This window comes from Leucopleurus acutus, assembly GCF_964270905.1.
Source record: "Leucopleurus acutus genome assembly, chromosome: X".
Taxonomy (NCBI): Eukaryota; Metazoa; Chordata; class Mammalia; order Artiodactyla; family Delphinidae; genus Leucopleurus; species Leucopleurus acutus.
In genome coordinates this window covers 117,220,466-117,236,512 of record NC_139148.1, presented here as the reverse complement: position 1 = coordinate 117,236,512, position 16,047 = coordinate 117,220,466, and the positions used below count along the sequence as shown (strand labels likewise).

At 41.1% G+C, this 16,047-nt stretch overlaps 1 protein-coding gene across 4 annotated transcripts in view; it reads left to right on the top strand.

Moving 5' to 3' along the window:
- Positions 1-16,047, top strand: part of ARHGEF6 (Rac/Cdc42 guanine nucleotide exchange factor 6) — a gene marked incomplete at its 5' end in the record, with an annotated part of 119,064 nt that overhangs the window by 44,772 nt on the left and 58,245 nt on the right. For all 4 annotated transcript variants that reach the window (XM_082865278.1, XM_082865277.1, XM_082865280.1 and 1 more), the window contains one exon: positions 11,375-11,445. In XM_082865278.1, the coding sequence (XP_082721404.1) occupies positions 11,375-11,445 (71 nt within the window). The remainder of the gene's footprint in view (positions 1-11,374; positions 11,446-16,047) is intronic.

Sequence of the window (16,047 nt, the reverse complement as noted above, 5' to 3'; positions counted from 1 at the left end):
TTTTTAAATATATTATTTATTTATTTATTTATTTATGGCTATGTTGGGTCTTTGTTGCTGCGCGCAAGCTTTCTCTAGTTGCGGCGAGCGGGGGCTACTCTTCCTTGCGGTGTGCGGGCTTCTCGTTGCAGTGGCTTCTCTTGTTGCAGAGCACGGGCTCTAGGCACAGTCTTCAGTAGTTGCAGCACGCAGGCTCAGTAGTTGTGGCGCACTGGCTTAGTTGCTTCGTGGCATGTGGGATCTTCTCGGACCAGGGCTAAAACCCTTTTTCCCTGCATTGGCAGGCGAATTCTTAACCACTGTGCCACCAGGGAACTCCTACAGTAAATCCTTGTTAACAATTTTATTGATCTTATCAAAGCACCAGCTCTTTTTGCATCTTGTTCAGCCACCCAGGAATCTCTATGGCAGCCACTGTTTTCTTTCAATTCATGTTTCTCTGTTCCACTTCACATAGTTAACATTTTTTTTCAGTTACAGTGACCAGTTTCTGTGGCCTTTCCTTTCCTCTTCTGTCTTGGCAGGCTCTCCATTACTGTTTACCCTTCCTTTTGGCCTTGCTTTCAAAAGGTGGTCACATCTTGCTGGTTTCTCTAGAATGTTTCATTTTTATCAAGACTGGTTTACATCATAATTGCACAAAACAACCGAGTTCTAAGTAGCATTAAGGGTACATTGTAGAAAACTTGCCTAATAAAAACTGGAAAGAATTTGGTAACTGTCGATTTTGAATATGCCTACGAGTGCAAAACCATGGTGTGCTGGGGGGAACACCATGCTGGGCAGTACAATACTTGGGTTCAATTCCTGACTCTGTCATTTGCAATCTCAAGTAATAGGCTGGGTGGCTCTGCATTGCTCAAATTTACCCAGTAAAGCCTTGTGAAGCCACCATGTGGATCCAGGCAGACCTTGAAGTTGCATGAAGCTTTCCAAACCTGGTTATGCCCCAGTTTTGGGGCATTGAGGAGTGCCAGATTTGGCCCTCATTGTTGCCTTTTTGTTTTATTTACACTTTACCCAGCCCGGCCCAGCTGGACAGTTCACTGTCACAGGAACAGTACTGCCTTGAGCATTGCTATTTCTACAGCTGTGCTTCTGGCATCTTCCCTGCCTAGGAAACTCTCTACTGTCTTCTCTGCCTATTTGAATTCTAGCTCCCCTCCAGGGACAGATCAAGTACCCCCTGCCCAGCAAGGTCTTCTCTGACCATCCCAGATCAAACCGATGATCCCTCTGAACTCCGGGGGGAACTACTGCTCATGCCATCGACCGGGCCCTTCAGTAGCTTCATCTCTGGACGTCCTGTTGGTTAGGAGCACAGGCTTTTGTCAAGACACACCAGGGCTTCAGTCTTGGCTCTGCGATTTCCCAAATTCATGGCCTTAAGCAGCTGACGTCACTTTCCTGCACCCTAGTGACCTCCTCTACAAAACGAGATCATCTCTGCCTTACAGGGTAGTTGTAAAGATCAAATAAAATGTCTTAAAAGCAGTTAAGTGCCAAATAAACATAAGGGATATTTAAAATATAATAAAAATTAGAAATTAAGGTTAAATGGGAAAATGTTCATGAAATAATGTTGTAATAGGAGGATTACAAAGCTGTAGGTGAAGTAAGAAAGATCTATGTGTGTTTGTGTGTTCACAAACACATGTATAAAAAGAATGGGAACACTAATATGTATAAAATAGATAACTAACGAGAACCTGCTGTATAGCACGGGGAACTCTACTTCACTTCGCTGTACAGTAGAAACTAACACAACATTGTAAAACAACTACACCCCAATAAAAAAAAATCTATTTTAATAGCAAAAAAAAAAAAAAAGAATGGGAAGACGTACTTCAAAATGTTACTCTGGATGATGGTTAGCTCTGGGTGATGGGTTAATTTTTGGTTTTTCTTTTCTATAGTTTGCATTTTTTAGGGTAGGAATGTAATAGATATAAAACTAGAAAATATTGTTTTTAAAAAGAAAAAAAATCAAGTCCTGATGATAATATTTGGTTATTTATACTCCACCATACATCAGAAAGAGTTGGTTTCTTAAAAGTAATTAATTAATTAATTTTATTTATTTATTTGGCTGCGTTCGTTCTTCGTTGCTGCGTGTGGGCTCTCTCTAGTTGCAGCGAGCGGGGGCTTCTCTTTGTTGTGGAGCGTGGCTTCTCATTGCAGTGGCTTCTCTTGTTGCAGAGCACAGGCTCTATGCACATGGACTTCAGTAGTTGTGGCACACGGGCTTGGTAGTTGTGGCTTGCGACCTCTAGAGTGCAGGCTCAGGAGTTGTGGCGCACGGGTTTAGTTGCTCTGCGGCATGTGGGATCTTGCCGGACCACGGCTCAAGCCCATGTCCCCTGCATTGGCAGGTGGATTCTTAACCACTGCGCCACCAGGGAAGTCCCCAGAAAGAGTTTAAAGCAGCATACAATATAGCAAGATAAAAATGGAACATAAAACAAAATGAAGCAAAGGAGAAAATGAGGGTAGGGAAGACAGTCTGTAGTGACACTGTTAAACATTTATGATCGCTGTCTTGTATTTTTATTAAGTGGTTTCTTTTCTTTTTAATAGATTTTATTTATTTATTTATTTATTTTTGGCTGTGTTGGGTTTTCGTTGCTGCATGCGGGCTTTCTCTAATTGCAGCTAGTGGGGGCTACATTTCTTTTTTCTTTTTTTAAAATATCTTTATTGGAATATAATTGCTTTACAATGCTGTGTTAGTTTCTGCTTTATAACAAAGTGAATCAGTTATACATATACATATGTTCCAATATCTCTTCCCTCTTGCATCTCCCGCCCTCCCACCCTCCCTATCCCACCCCTCCAGGCGGTCACAAAGCACTGAGCTGATCTTCCTGTGCTATGCAGCTGCTACCCACTAGCTATCTATTTTATATAGATATCAAATAGATAGCTAGTGTATATATGTCCATGCCACTCTCTCACTTTGTCACAGCTTACCCTTCCCCCTCCCCATATCCTCAAGTCCATTCTCTAGTAGGTCTGTGTCTTTATTCCTGTCTTACCCCTAGGTTCTTCATGACATTTTTTTTCTTAAATTCCATATATATGTGTTAGCATACGGTATATGTCTTTCTCTTTCTGACTTACTTCACTCTGCAGGACAGACTCTAGGTCCATCCACCTCATTACAAATAGCTCAATTTCGTTTCTTATTATGGCTGAGTAATATTCCATTGTATATATGTGCCACATCTTCTTTATCCATTCATTCGATGATGGACACAGGTTGTTTCCATCTCCGGACTACTGTAAATAGAGCTGCAATGAACATTTTGGTACATGACTCTTTCTGAATTATGGTTTTCTCAGGGTATATGCCCAGTAGTGGGATTGCTGGGTCATATGGTAGTTCTATTTGTAGTTTTTTAAGGAACCTCCATACTATTCTCCACAGTGGCTGTATCAATTTACATTCCCACCAACAGTGCAAGAGTGTCCCCTTTTCTCCACACCCTCTCCAGCATTTATTATTTCCAGATTTTTTGATGATGGCCATTCTGACTGGTGTGAGATGATATCTCCTTGTAGTTTTGATTTGCATTTCTCTAATGATTAATGAAGTTGAGCATTCTTTCATGTGTTTGTTGGCAGTCTGTATATCTTCTTTGGAGAAATGTCTATTTAGGTCTTCTGCCCATTTTTGGATTGGGTTGTTCAGTTTTTTGTTTTTGAGCTGCATGAGCTGCTTGTAAATTTTGGAGATCAATCCTTTGTCAGTTGCTTCATTTGCAAATATTTTCTCCCATTCTGAGGGTTGTCTTTTGGTCTTGTTTATGGTTTCCTTTGCTGTGCAAAAGCTTTGACGTTTCATTAGGTCCCATTTGTTTATTTTTGTTTTTATTTCCATTTCTCTAGGAGGTGGGTCAAAAAGGATCTTGCTGTGATTTATGTCATAGAGTGTCCTGCCTATGTTTTCCTCTAAGAGTTTGATAGTTTCTGGCCTTACATTTAGGTCTTTAATCCATTTTGAGCTTATTTTTGTGTATAGTGTTAGGGAGTGATCTAATCTCATACTTTTAAATGTACCTGTCCAGTTTTCCCAGCACCACTTACTGAAGAGGCTGTCTTTTCTCCACTGTACATTCCTGCCTCCTTTATCAAAGATAAGGTGACCATATGTGTGTGGGTTTATCTCAGGGCTTTCTATCCTGTTCCATTGATCTATCTTTCTGTTTTTGTGCCAGTACCATACTGTCTTGATTACTGTAGCTTTGTAGTATAGTTTGAAGTCAGGGAGCCTGATTCCTCCAGCTCCGTTTTTCGTTCTCAAGATTGCTTTGGCTATTCGGGGTCTTTTGTGTTTCCATACAAATTGTGAAATTTTTTTTTCTAGTTCTGTGAAAAATACCAGTGGTAGTTTGATAGGGATTGCATTGAATCTGTAGATTGCTTTGGGTAGTAGAGTCACTTTCACAATGTTGATTCTTCCAATCCAAGAACATGGTATATCTCTCCATCTATTTGTATCATCTTAATTTCTTTCATCAGCGTCTTATAATTTTCTGCACACAGGTCTTTTGTCTCCTTAGGTAGGTTTATTCCTAGATATTCTTTTTGTTGCAATGGTAAATGGGAGTGTTTTCTTGATTTCACTTTCAGATTTTTCATCACTAGTGTATAGGAATGCCAGAGATTTCTGTGCATTAATTTTGTATCCTGCTACTTTACCAAATTCATTGATTAGCTCTAGTAGTTATCTGGTAGCATCTTTAGGATTCTCTATGTATAGTATCATGTCATCTGCAAACAGTGACAGCTTTACTTCTTCTTTTCCGATTTGCATTCCTTTTGTTTCCTTTTCTTCTCTGATTGATGTGGCTAAAACTTCCAAAACTATGTTGAATAATAGTGGTGAGAGTGGGCAACCTTGTGTTCTTCCTGATCTTAGTGGAAATGCTTTCAGTTTTTCACCATTGAGGACAATGTTGGCTGTGGGTTTGTCATATATGGCCTTTATTATGTTGAGGTAAGTTCCCTCTATGCCTACTTTCTGCAGGGTTTTTATCATAAATGGGTGTTGAATTTTCTCGAAAGCTTTCTCTGCATCTATTGAGATGATCATATGGTTTTTCTCCTTCAATTTGTTAATATGGTTTATCACATTGATTGTTTTGCGTATATTGAAGAATCCTTGCATTCCTGGAATAAAGCCCACTTGATCATGGTGTATGATCCTTTTAATGTGCTGTTGGATTCTGTTTGCTAGTATTTTTTTGAGGATTTTTGCATCTATGTTCATCAGTGATATTGGCCTGTAGTTTTCTTTCTTTGTGACATCCTTGTCTGGTTTTGGTATCAAGGTGATGGTGGCCTCGTAGAATGAGTTTGGGAGTGTTCCTCCCTCTGCTATATTTTGGAAGAGTTTGAGAAGGATAGGTGTTACCTCTTCTCTAAAGGTTTGATAGAATTCGCCTGTGAAGCCATCTGGTCCTGGGCTTTTGTTTGTTGGAAGAGTTTTAATCACAGTTTCAATTTCAGTGCTTGTGATTGGTCTGTTCATATTTTCTATTTCTTCCTGATTCAATCTTGGCACGTTGTGTATTTCTAAGAATTTGTCCATTTCTTCCAGGTTGTCCATTTTATTGGCATAGAGTTGCTTGTAGTAATCTCTCATGATCTTTTGTATTTCTGCAGTCCGTTGTTACTTCTCCTTTTTCATTTCTAATTCTATTGATTTGAGTCTTCTACCTTTTTTTCTTGATGAGTCTGGCTAATGGTTTATCAATTTTGTTTATCTTCTCAAAGAACCAGCTTTTAGTTTTATTGATCTTTGCTATCATTTCCTTCAGTTCTTTTTCATTTATTTCTGATCTGATTTTTATGATTTCTTTCCTTCTGCTAACTTTGGGGTTTTTTTGTTCTTCTTCCTCTAATTGCTTTAGGTGCAAGGTTAGGTTGTTTATTCGAGATGTTTCCTGTTTCTTAAGGTAGGATTGTATTGCTATAAACTTCCCTCTTAGAACTGCTTTTGCTGCATCCCATAGATTTTGGGTTGTTGTTTCCCCATTGTCATTTGTTTCTAGGTATTTTTTTATTTCCTCTTTGATTTCTTCAGTGATCACTTCGTTATTAAGTAGTGTATTGTTCAGCCTCCATGTGTTTGTATTTTTTACAGATCTTTTCCTGTAATTGATATCTAGTTTCATAGCATTGTGGTCAGAAAAGATACTTGAAACAATTTCAATTTTCTTAAATTTACCATGGCTTGATTTGTGACCCACAATATGATCTATCCTGGAGAATGTTCCATGCGCACTAGAGAAAAACGTGTATTCTGTTGTTTTTGGATGGAATGTCCTATAAATATCAATTAAGTCCATCTTGTTTAATGTATCATTTAAAGCTTGTATTTCCTTATTTATTTTCATTTTGGATGATCTGTCCATTGGTGAAAGTGGGGTGTTAAAGTCCCCTACTATGAATGTGTTACTGTCGATTTCCCCTTTTATGGCTGTTAGTATTTGCCTTATGTATTGAGGTGCTCCTATGTTGGGTGCATAAATATTTACAATTATTATATCTTCTTCTTGGATCGATCCCTTGATCATTATGTAGTGTCCTTCTTTGTCTCTTTAAATAGTCTTTATTTTAAAGTCTATTTTGTGTGATATGAGAATTGCTACTCCAGTTTTCTTTTGGTTTCCATTTGCATGAAATATCTTTTTCCATCCCCTTACTTTCAGTCTGTATGTGTCTCTAGGTCTGAAGTGGGTCTCTTGTAGACAGCACATATATGGGTCTTGTTTTTGTATCCATTCAGCCAATCTGTGTCTTTTGGTGGGAGCAATCAGTCCATTTACATTTAAGGTAATTATCGATATGTATGTTCCTATTCCCATTTTCTTAACTGTTTTGGGTTCGTTATTGTAGGTCTTTTCCTTCTCTTGTGTTTCTTGCCTAGAGAAGTTCATTTAGCAGTTGTTGTAGAGCTGGTTTGGTGGTGCTGAACTCTCTCAGCTTTTGCTTGTCTGTAAAGGTTTTAATTTCTCCATCAAATCTGAATGAGATCCTTGCTGGGTAGAGTAATCTTGGTTGTAGGTTTTTCTCCTTCATCACTTTAAATATGTCCTGCAGGTCCCTTCTGGCTTGCAGTTTCTGCTGAAAGATCAGCTGTTAACCTTATGGGGATTCCCTTGTGTGTTATTTGTTGTTTTTTCATTGCTGCTTTTAATATGTTTTCTTTGTATTTAATTTTTGACAGTTGGATTAATATGTGTCTTGGCATGTTTCTCCTTGGATTTATCCTGTATGGGACTCTCTGTGATTCCTGGACTTGATTATTTCCTTTCCCATATTAGGGAAGTTTTCAACTATAATCTCTTCAAATATCTTCTCAGTCCCTTTCTTTTTCTCTTCTTCTTCTGGAACCCCTATAATTCGAATGTTGGTGCGTTTAATGTTGTCCCAGAGGTCTCTGAGACTGTCCTCAGTTCTTTTCATTCTTTTCTCTTTATTCTGCTCTGCAGTAGTTATTTCCACTCTTTTATCTTCCAGGTCACTTATCCGTTCTTCTGCCTCAGTTATTCTGCTATTGATCCCATGTAGAGTATTTTTTATTTCATTTATTGTGTTGTTCATCATTGTTTGTTTCATCTTTAGTTCTTCTAGGTCCTTTTTAAATGTTTCTTGCATTTTGTCCATTCTATTTCCAAGATTTTGGATCATCTTTACTATCATTATTCTGAATTCTTTTTCAGGTAGACTGCCTATTTCCTCTTCATTTGTTAGGTCTGGTGGGTTTTTATCTTGCTCCTTCATCTGCTGTGTGTTTTTCTGTCTTCTTATTTTGCTTATCTTACTGTGTTTGGGGTCTCGTTTTTGCAGGCTGCAGGCTTGCAGTTCCCGTTGTTTTTGGTGTCTGTCCCCAGTGGCTAAGGTTGGTTCAGTGGGTTGTGTAGGCTTCCTGTTGGAGGGGAGTAGTGCCTGTGTTCTGGTGCATGAGGCTGGATCTTGTCTTTCTGGTGGGCAGGTTCACGTCTGGTGGTGTGTTTTGGGGTGTCTGTGGACTTATTATGATTTTGGGCAGCCTCTCTGCTAATGGGTGGGGTTGTGTTCCTGTCTTGCTAGTTGTTTGGCATAGGATGTCCAGCACTGTAGCTTGCTGTTCGTTGAGTGAAGCTGGGTGCTGGTTTTGAGATGGAGATCTCTGGGAGATTTTTGCCATTTGTTATTATGTAGAGCTGGGAGGTCTATTGTGGACCAGTGTCCTGAAGTTGGCTCTCCCACCGCAGAGGCACAGCACTGACTCCTTGCTGCAGCACCAAGAGCCTTTCATCCACACGGCTCAGAATAAAAGGTAGAAAAAGTAGAAAGAAAGAATTAGTAGAAGTAGAAAGGAAGAAGGAAAGAACGAACGAAAGAAAGAAAGAAAGGAGGGAGGGAGGAAGGAAGGAAGGAGAGAAGGAGGAAAAAAGAAAGAAGGAAAGAAGATAAAGTAAAATAAAATATAATAAAGTTATTAAAATAAAAACATAATTATTAAGAAAAAAGAAAAACAAAGAAACAGACCAAAAAACGGACGGATAGAACCCTAGGACAAATGGTGAAAGCAAAGCTATACAGCATAAATCTTGCTCTCAAAGTCCACGTCCTCAATTTGGGATGATTCGTTTTGTATTGATGTATTCCACAGACATCAAGTTGATTGTGGAGCTTTAATCCGCTGCTCCTGAGGCTGCTGGGAGAGACTTCCCTTTCTCCTCTCTGTTTGCACAGCTCCCAGGGGCTCAGTTTTGGATTTGGCCCCACCTCTGCGTGTAGGTCGCCGGAGCGCGTCTGTTCTTCGCTCAGACAGGACGGGGTTAAAGGAGCCGCTGATTCGGGGGCTCTGGCTCACTCAGGCCGGGGGGGAGGGAGGGGCACGGAGTGCGGGGCGGGCCTGCGCCGGTAGAGGCCGGCGTGACGTTGCACCAGCGTGAGGCGCGCCGTGCATTCTCCCGGGGCAGTTGTCCCTGGATCCCTGGACCCTGGCAGTGGCGGGCTGCACAGGCTCCCCGGAAGGGGGTGTGGAGAGTGACCTGTGCTCGCGCACAGGCTTCTTGATGGCGGCAGCAGCAGCCTTAGCGTCTCATGCCCGTCTCTGGGGTCCGCGCTTTTAGCCGCGGCTCGTGCCCGTCTCTCGAGCTCCTTTAAGCAGCGCTCTTAATCCCCTCTCCTCGCGCACCAGGGAACAAAGAGGCAAGAAAAAGTCTCTTGCCTCTTCGGCAGGTCCAGACTTTTCCCCGGATTCCCTCCCGGCCAGCCGAGGCGCACTAACCCCTTCAGGCTGTGTTCACGCCGCTAACCCCAGTCCTTTGCGCTCCAACCGAAGCCCGAGCCTCAGCTCCCAGCCCCGCCCGCCCCGGCAGGTGAGCAGACAAGCCTCTCGGGCTCTTGAGTGCTGATCGGCACCGATCCTCTGTGCGGGAATCTCGCCGCTTTGCCCCCCGCACCCCTGTGGCTGCGCTCTCCTCCACGGCTCAGAAGCTCCCCCCTCCGCCCCCTGCAGTCTCCGCCCCCGAAAGGCCTTCCCATTGTGTGGAAACTTTCCCTCCTTCACAGCTCCCTCCCACTGGTGCAGGTCCCGTCCCTATCCTTTTGTCTCTGTTTATTCTTTTTTCTTTTGCCCTACCCAGGTACGTGGGGAGTTTCTTGCCTTTTGGGAGGTCTGAGGTCTTCTGCCAGCGTTCAGTAGGTGTTCTGTAGGAGTTGTTCCACGTGTAGATGTATTTCTGGTGTATCTGTGGGGAGGAAGGTGATCTTCGCATCTTACTCTTCCGCCATCTTCCCGGAAGCCGGGCCTACTTTTCGTTGCGGTGCGCGGGCTTCTCTTTGCGGTGGCTTTTCTTGTTGTGTAGCAGGGCTCTAGGCGCACGGGCTTCGGTAGTTGTGGCACGTGGGCTTAGTAGTTGTGACTCACGAGCTCTAGAGCACAGGCTCAGTAGTTGTGGCACACGGGCTTAGTTGCTCTGCGGCATGTGGGATTTTCCCGGACCAGGGCTCAGACCCATGTCCCCTGCATTGGCAGGAGGATTCTTAACCAGTGCGCCACCAGGGAAGCCCCTAAATTTATTTCATTTAGAGTGTAAATATATGCCACAGAGTGCTGTGGTGTTTGAGAGGGGCTAGTATAGGATATTTTGAAAACCAGTCAGGTCTGTTTAGTATTTTCAGTTCTAATAAAATTGTGGGTTATTGTACTAGATATAGTATTTATTATACAGACTATATTTCTTTAAATACTGTATGACAGAAGTGTGTGTTTACTTACTCATAGAACTCATCAGAAACCACATATAGAGATGTGGCACTAAAATTATTTGAATTATCTAATAAAATCTTAGGGGGTGTTAAAGCAGCTTAGTGTTTGGCTGTGAAACCAAGAAGTCTTATATAGAGGCAGGGACATGCTGCATATTCTCCCAAATCTTCTTTCTTCTCTAGGCCCTTGGTACCTGAGTAATACCACTTTGCAAAATTCAGAGAGGGTATTAGGTGTAGTGAGAACCTATAACCTAAATGGCTTCTTTTTTTTGAATTTTATTTTATTTATTTTTTATACAGCAGGTTCTTATTAGTTATCTATTTTATACATATTAGTGTATATATGGGTAAGATGAACTTTGTAAAAGAAAGGCATCTTTTTATAGCACAGCATAATGATATTAAAATGATACATAAAAGAAGAGTTTTCTGCTAGTTTTCAGTGTATTAAAGATTCTGATTATTTTGTTTTTGGCACAATAGACAGCCCTAAGAAAGGATGGCTGCTATTATTCTTGTATAGTAAGTTTCAAGATACAAATATACATATTTGTTATACATATACAATATACAAATATACATATTTGGTTAGCATTGGCTTTGCTTATCTGTTTTGAGTAAGTTGAATGGAGAGGCAGACTGGAGTGAAGAAACAGCCCAAACTGGAACTGAAATTCTTACCTTGACCCTGTCATTAAGAAACTCTAGGGCTTCCCTGGTGGCGCAGTGGTTGAGAGTCCGCCTGCCGATGCAGGGGACACGGGTTCGTGCCCCGGTCCGGGAAGATCCTACATGCCGCAGAGCAGCTGGGCCCGTGAGCCATGGCCGCTGAGCCTGCGCGTCTGGAGCCTGTGCTCTGCAACGGAAGAGGCCACAACAGTGAGAGGCCCGCGTACCGCAAAAAAAACAAAAACCAAAAAAAACCCTCTAGCTTGACCAGCTGTAGTTTAGTAAGATTATACTTTCACTTATTTGGGAATGTACATTTCCATTGAGCCTTCCACTTGACAATATTTATAGTATGTTAGTTGCCCTATGTTATAAACTGTTCATCTTACACCTGTATAATATTAACATAATTTAAATGTCTTTTTCACAGAGAGACCTCTCTCCCCCAAGGCTGTCAAAGGATTTGAAACTACTCCACTTACCAAGAATTATTATACTGTGGTGAGTGTTCAGATGACGAACAAAAATTTTCTTGACTCTCTACATGGAGAACCACTGATGTGTTGAGGCGACACCAGTGGAAGACTGGAGAAAGCTGCATTGCAAGGGTCTCCACTAATGACAGTGGAGCTCTTTTATTTGTAGGCTTGTTACAGATGTCTAGAAGTTTTACAACCACTGTACTGAGAAATTCAAGGGTAGCACAAAGGTTCAGAGCAAGGTCTACTAAACTGCAGCAAAAGAGAAATCAGCTAATATGTAGACATTATGGGGAAATTTAGCAGTTAGGTCTAGCCTTACCAGATAGTTAGGAGGTGAATTCCCAAGTTCCTCTAATGCAATACGTTTTAAGTGATTGCATACTGTGATTTTATTTTAGAATCAATCAACCAGTTACGATAGCCTCTGAAATATTATCAACCTTGTTCTTGAGGAGAGCCCAAAGGGAAGACTGCCCTTTGGCACAGAGGGAGGAATGAGATGGCTCTGGCTTGAGCACAGATATGTCAAAATATATTAGCTATAAATAGGGCATGTGCAATACTCAAAATAAGTTCCCATTTGAAAAAGAAATCGTATCCTTTTCCTTAATCTACTCTCTACTTTCCTCCATGTCTCCTTTCCAGACTTGGCCCAGTCAGCAATGAAAAGGTCAAGTCATCATGACCTCTAAGTCTCCCTGTCTAGTATCCCGTCATCTTCCCCATCACAGCTGAAATACAGTTTCACTTTTCACCCAATGCTCTATGTGCATTTGTACTATGTGCTCATTTCATGTGTCCACGGATAAACAGTTTTTATTTTTATTTTTGGCCGCACCACGCGGCTTGTGGGATCTTAGTTCCCCGACCAGGGATCGAACCCGTGCCCCCTGCAGTAGAAGTGTGGAGTCCTAATCACTGGACTGACAGGGAAGTCCCTAAACAGTTTTTAAATCTCTCTATACATTTGGTTTCAAAAAATGGAATTTCATTCTTCAGTGAATTTGCTCTGTAATGATGACATGAACAGTAGTTGGCATGAAAAATCAAGTAGGAGCTTCATAGGTAACCTGGACAATAATCATAGGGGATAATTTTGTCACTGTTCTTCCTCTTACATTCCCGAGGTTAAAACGTTACCCAACAGAGCTAGGCTCCCTTCTCCCTTCATCCCTGATCACTTTTTCTTTTTAAACTGGCAATATTTTGATGCCTTTTTTTCCTACACCTAGATAGCTATATATCATTACATAGTTGCAATCATACTATATACACAATTTGTGTCCTGAGTTGTCACTTAACATTATATCATTTTCAATTATTTATTTACCTTCTATTTCCTTTTTTTCTTCCAGTTTTATTGACATATAATTGACATGCAGCACTGTGTAAGTTTAAGGTGTACAGCATACTGATGTGACTTACATACATCATGAAATGATGACCTCAATCAGTCATTGAATATCCATCATCTCATAGAGTTACAAAATTTAAAAAATAAAAAAAAATGTTTTCCTTGTGATGAGAACTCCTCAGGATTTACTCTCAACAACTGTCATGAAGAGCATACAACAGTGTCAATTGTATTGATCATGTTGGACATTACATCCCTAGTACTTATTTATCTTATAACTGCAAGTTTGTACCTTTTGACCACCTTCACATAATTCCCCCCTGCCTCTGGTTCTGACCACTTTTAGCTTCCAGGCGACCCCCAAGGATTTAATTTTTAACAGAAGGGCACAGTCAAATGGTAGGTGAAAGTGTTACCGTAGCTGCTTCTCCCTGCGGACCTGGAGCACACCATCGCTCTGCTTTCAGTCTCTCTCTGCCTCTGCTGAGTCTACCAATTTAAAATGCTGGGATTATCCAAGGCAGACTAACCTCTGTGATTCTTATGGGCGTTATGTAAACCCCATATATACTGTATACCAACTCTGGACGTACTGTAGTTTCTCTTTTATTTTTTAATTAATTTTATTTTTGGCTGTGTTGAGTCTTTTTGCTGCCCGCGGGCTTTCTGTAGTCATGGCGAGCGGGGGCTACTCTTTGTTGCGGTGCATGGGCTTCTCACTGTGGTGGCTTCTCTTGTTGTGGAGCACGGGCTCTAGGGTGTGTGGGCTTCAGTAGTTGCAGCATGCGGGCTCAGTAGTTGTGCCTTGTGGGCTCTAGAGTGCAGGCTCAGTAGTTGTGGTGCATGGGCTTAGTTGCTCCGTGGCATGTGGGATCTTCCTGGACCAGGGCTCGAACCCATGTGCCCTGCATTGGCAGGCAGATTCTCAACCACTGTGCCACCAGGGAAGCCCCTGTACTGTAGTTTCTATCACCCATCTCCTGTTGGAGTTCATGTACATTATTTCCAGTTCCTCGCAATTATAAACAATTCTGCAGTGAACATCCTATATGTGTAACTTTGGCAAAGTATATAAAGATCTGTGAGGTGAAAAAAAAAAAGATCTGTGAGGTGGATTCCTAGAAGTTAAATTGTTGAGCCAAAAAATATATATATATATTTAAATTTTGATAGATATTGTCTCAAACCAAACTTAATAAAACAGAAGGTCTTGGAGAGCCCATGATGGCCTGGGAAGGAACTGTAGAGCTGTGGTGTAAATATTGCTGAATTATTGAGACCAGTTAGACATGTTGTTGTAACTAGATATGCATGTGAAGGGATTTGGGTTGATTGTTGGTGTTTTTTTCTAATTCACATTTTTGAGTATTTAGGCAATTTTTTAGCAGCAACTAATTCAAAATATGTTCTGTGTGTTCTGATTGCCCTCCCAATCTGTGTTGAATACCTTAGACAAACCAAAATAATTCTAGCTCACCCACAGTATTTGGAGACCTGGAAAATCAAGTTCACCCACATGTAAGACGTCCCCATCTGATCTTTTTTTCTTTGGTAAAAATGTAACAAATTTTATTTCCCATATGATCTTATATTAACTCTTATCCTCTCTAAGAGTCAGTAATTGTAGACATTTTCTGTTGCTAGTACTATAAGGGCAGTAGTGACTAATTTTTACTTCATTTTTTTTAAAACAGAAAGTATTTCTTTTCTGACTACATAACATTATGTAAACAATGATTTTTAAAAAATCAGACAGTTCAGGAAAAGTATAAAGAAGAAAATAAATATCACCTGTAATCCCACCACTCAGAGATGATCACTATTAACGTCTTGGTGAATCTCATGACAATCTTTCTTTGACGTAGATGTCTATGTGTGTGTGTGCGTGTGCGTGTGTGTGCACACGTGTGCACATATATACATATATATTGCCTATGACGTGTGTGTGTGTGTGTGTGTGTGTATTTTAAACAGAAATTATGTATTCTTCATTATTTCTCCTTCATGGAGATTTTTCTATTCTCAGACCCTGACAATACTGTCGCTGACCAGACCTGTTCTTATGCTCTTGCATTCAGTGAGTCCTTGCTAGTCCAAATGCTTCCTTTATTTTGGTCATGTGTATTAGTCAGGGTTCTCCAGAGAGACAGAACCAACAGGATCCATATAAAGAGATTTACTGTAAGTAATTGGCTCCCGTGATTATGGAGGCTGAGAAGTCCCACGATCTGCCATGTGTAAGCTGAAGACCCAGGACAGATGGTGGTATAGTTCGGTACAAGTCCACAGGCCTGAGAACCAGGAGAGCTAATGGTGTAAATTCCAGTCCTTGGGTAGAAGACTGATGTCCCAGCTCAAGAAGTCAGGCAGAGTGAGCAAATTCTCCCTTCCTCCACCTTTTTGTTCTATATGGGCCCTCAACAGATTGGATGATGCCTACACATATTGGGGAGGGCAATCTGCTTTACTCAGGCTACTGATTCAAAGGCTCATCTCATCTGGAAACACCCTCACAGACGTGCCCAGAAATATTATTTAATCTGGGCACCTCGTGACCCAGACAAGTTGACACATAAAATTAACTGTCGTATCCTGTAAACTTGGGCAGGATAGAGACCTCTTGGAATTTGCAAGTCTGCAGACGTTCTCTCCCCTTTTTCAGGTTTCCAAGGGATTGTCTGCTGATTTCAGCCCCATTTAGGCCTCGATATGCTTCTGGTGGCACATCAGTTTTGAAATGTTTAGAAGTTCTCTGGTGTCATCACGAGTGGCATGGGGTACCCAACCCAGACCTGCATCTGCCATGAGGCATTTTTTTTTAAAGCTCAAGAAACCTTGGATTAAAAGGAAGTCATCAACGAAATACACAATATTTAGCACTGAATGATAATGTAAACAGTACATGTCAAAAAGTAGTTTCCTTCCTTCCTGCCTTCTTCAGAGGGGCATGTTTAATGCATCTAACTGAGGCTTGGCCTCTCCTGGCCCGTTGTTTTGAATGAGAGTTTAGCTCATCCTTTAGGGACATGGCAGCCTAGAGGCTTTTGCTGCTCCTGACCTTGCTTCCTTCATTGTCCTCAGAATTCACTGCCATTTGTTAAACTTCTCTTACTACTGAGGAAAAGCATATCATTTTCTCTGAATTATTTTTCTAATAATCTTCTCATTGGCTCTCTTTGCCTATTGTAAGTTGATGTTACATGCCAGGAGGGATTAAAAAATAAATAATAATAATAAGCACAACAATAGAAAATGGTAACTATGAGA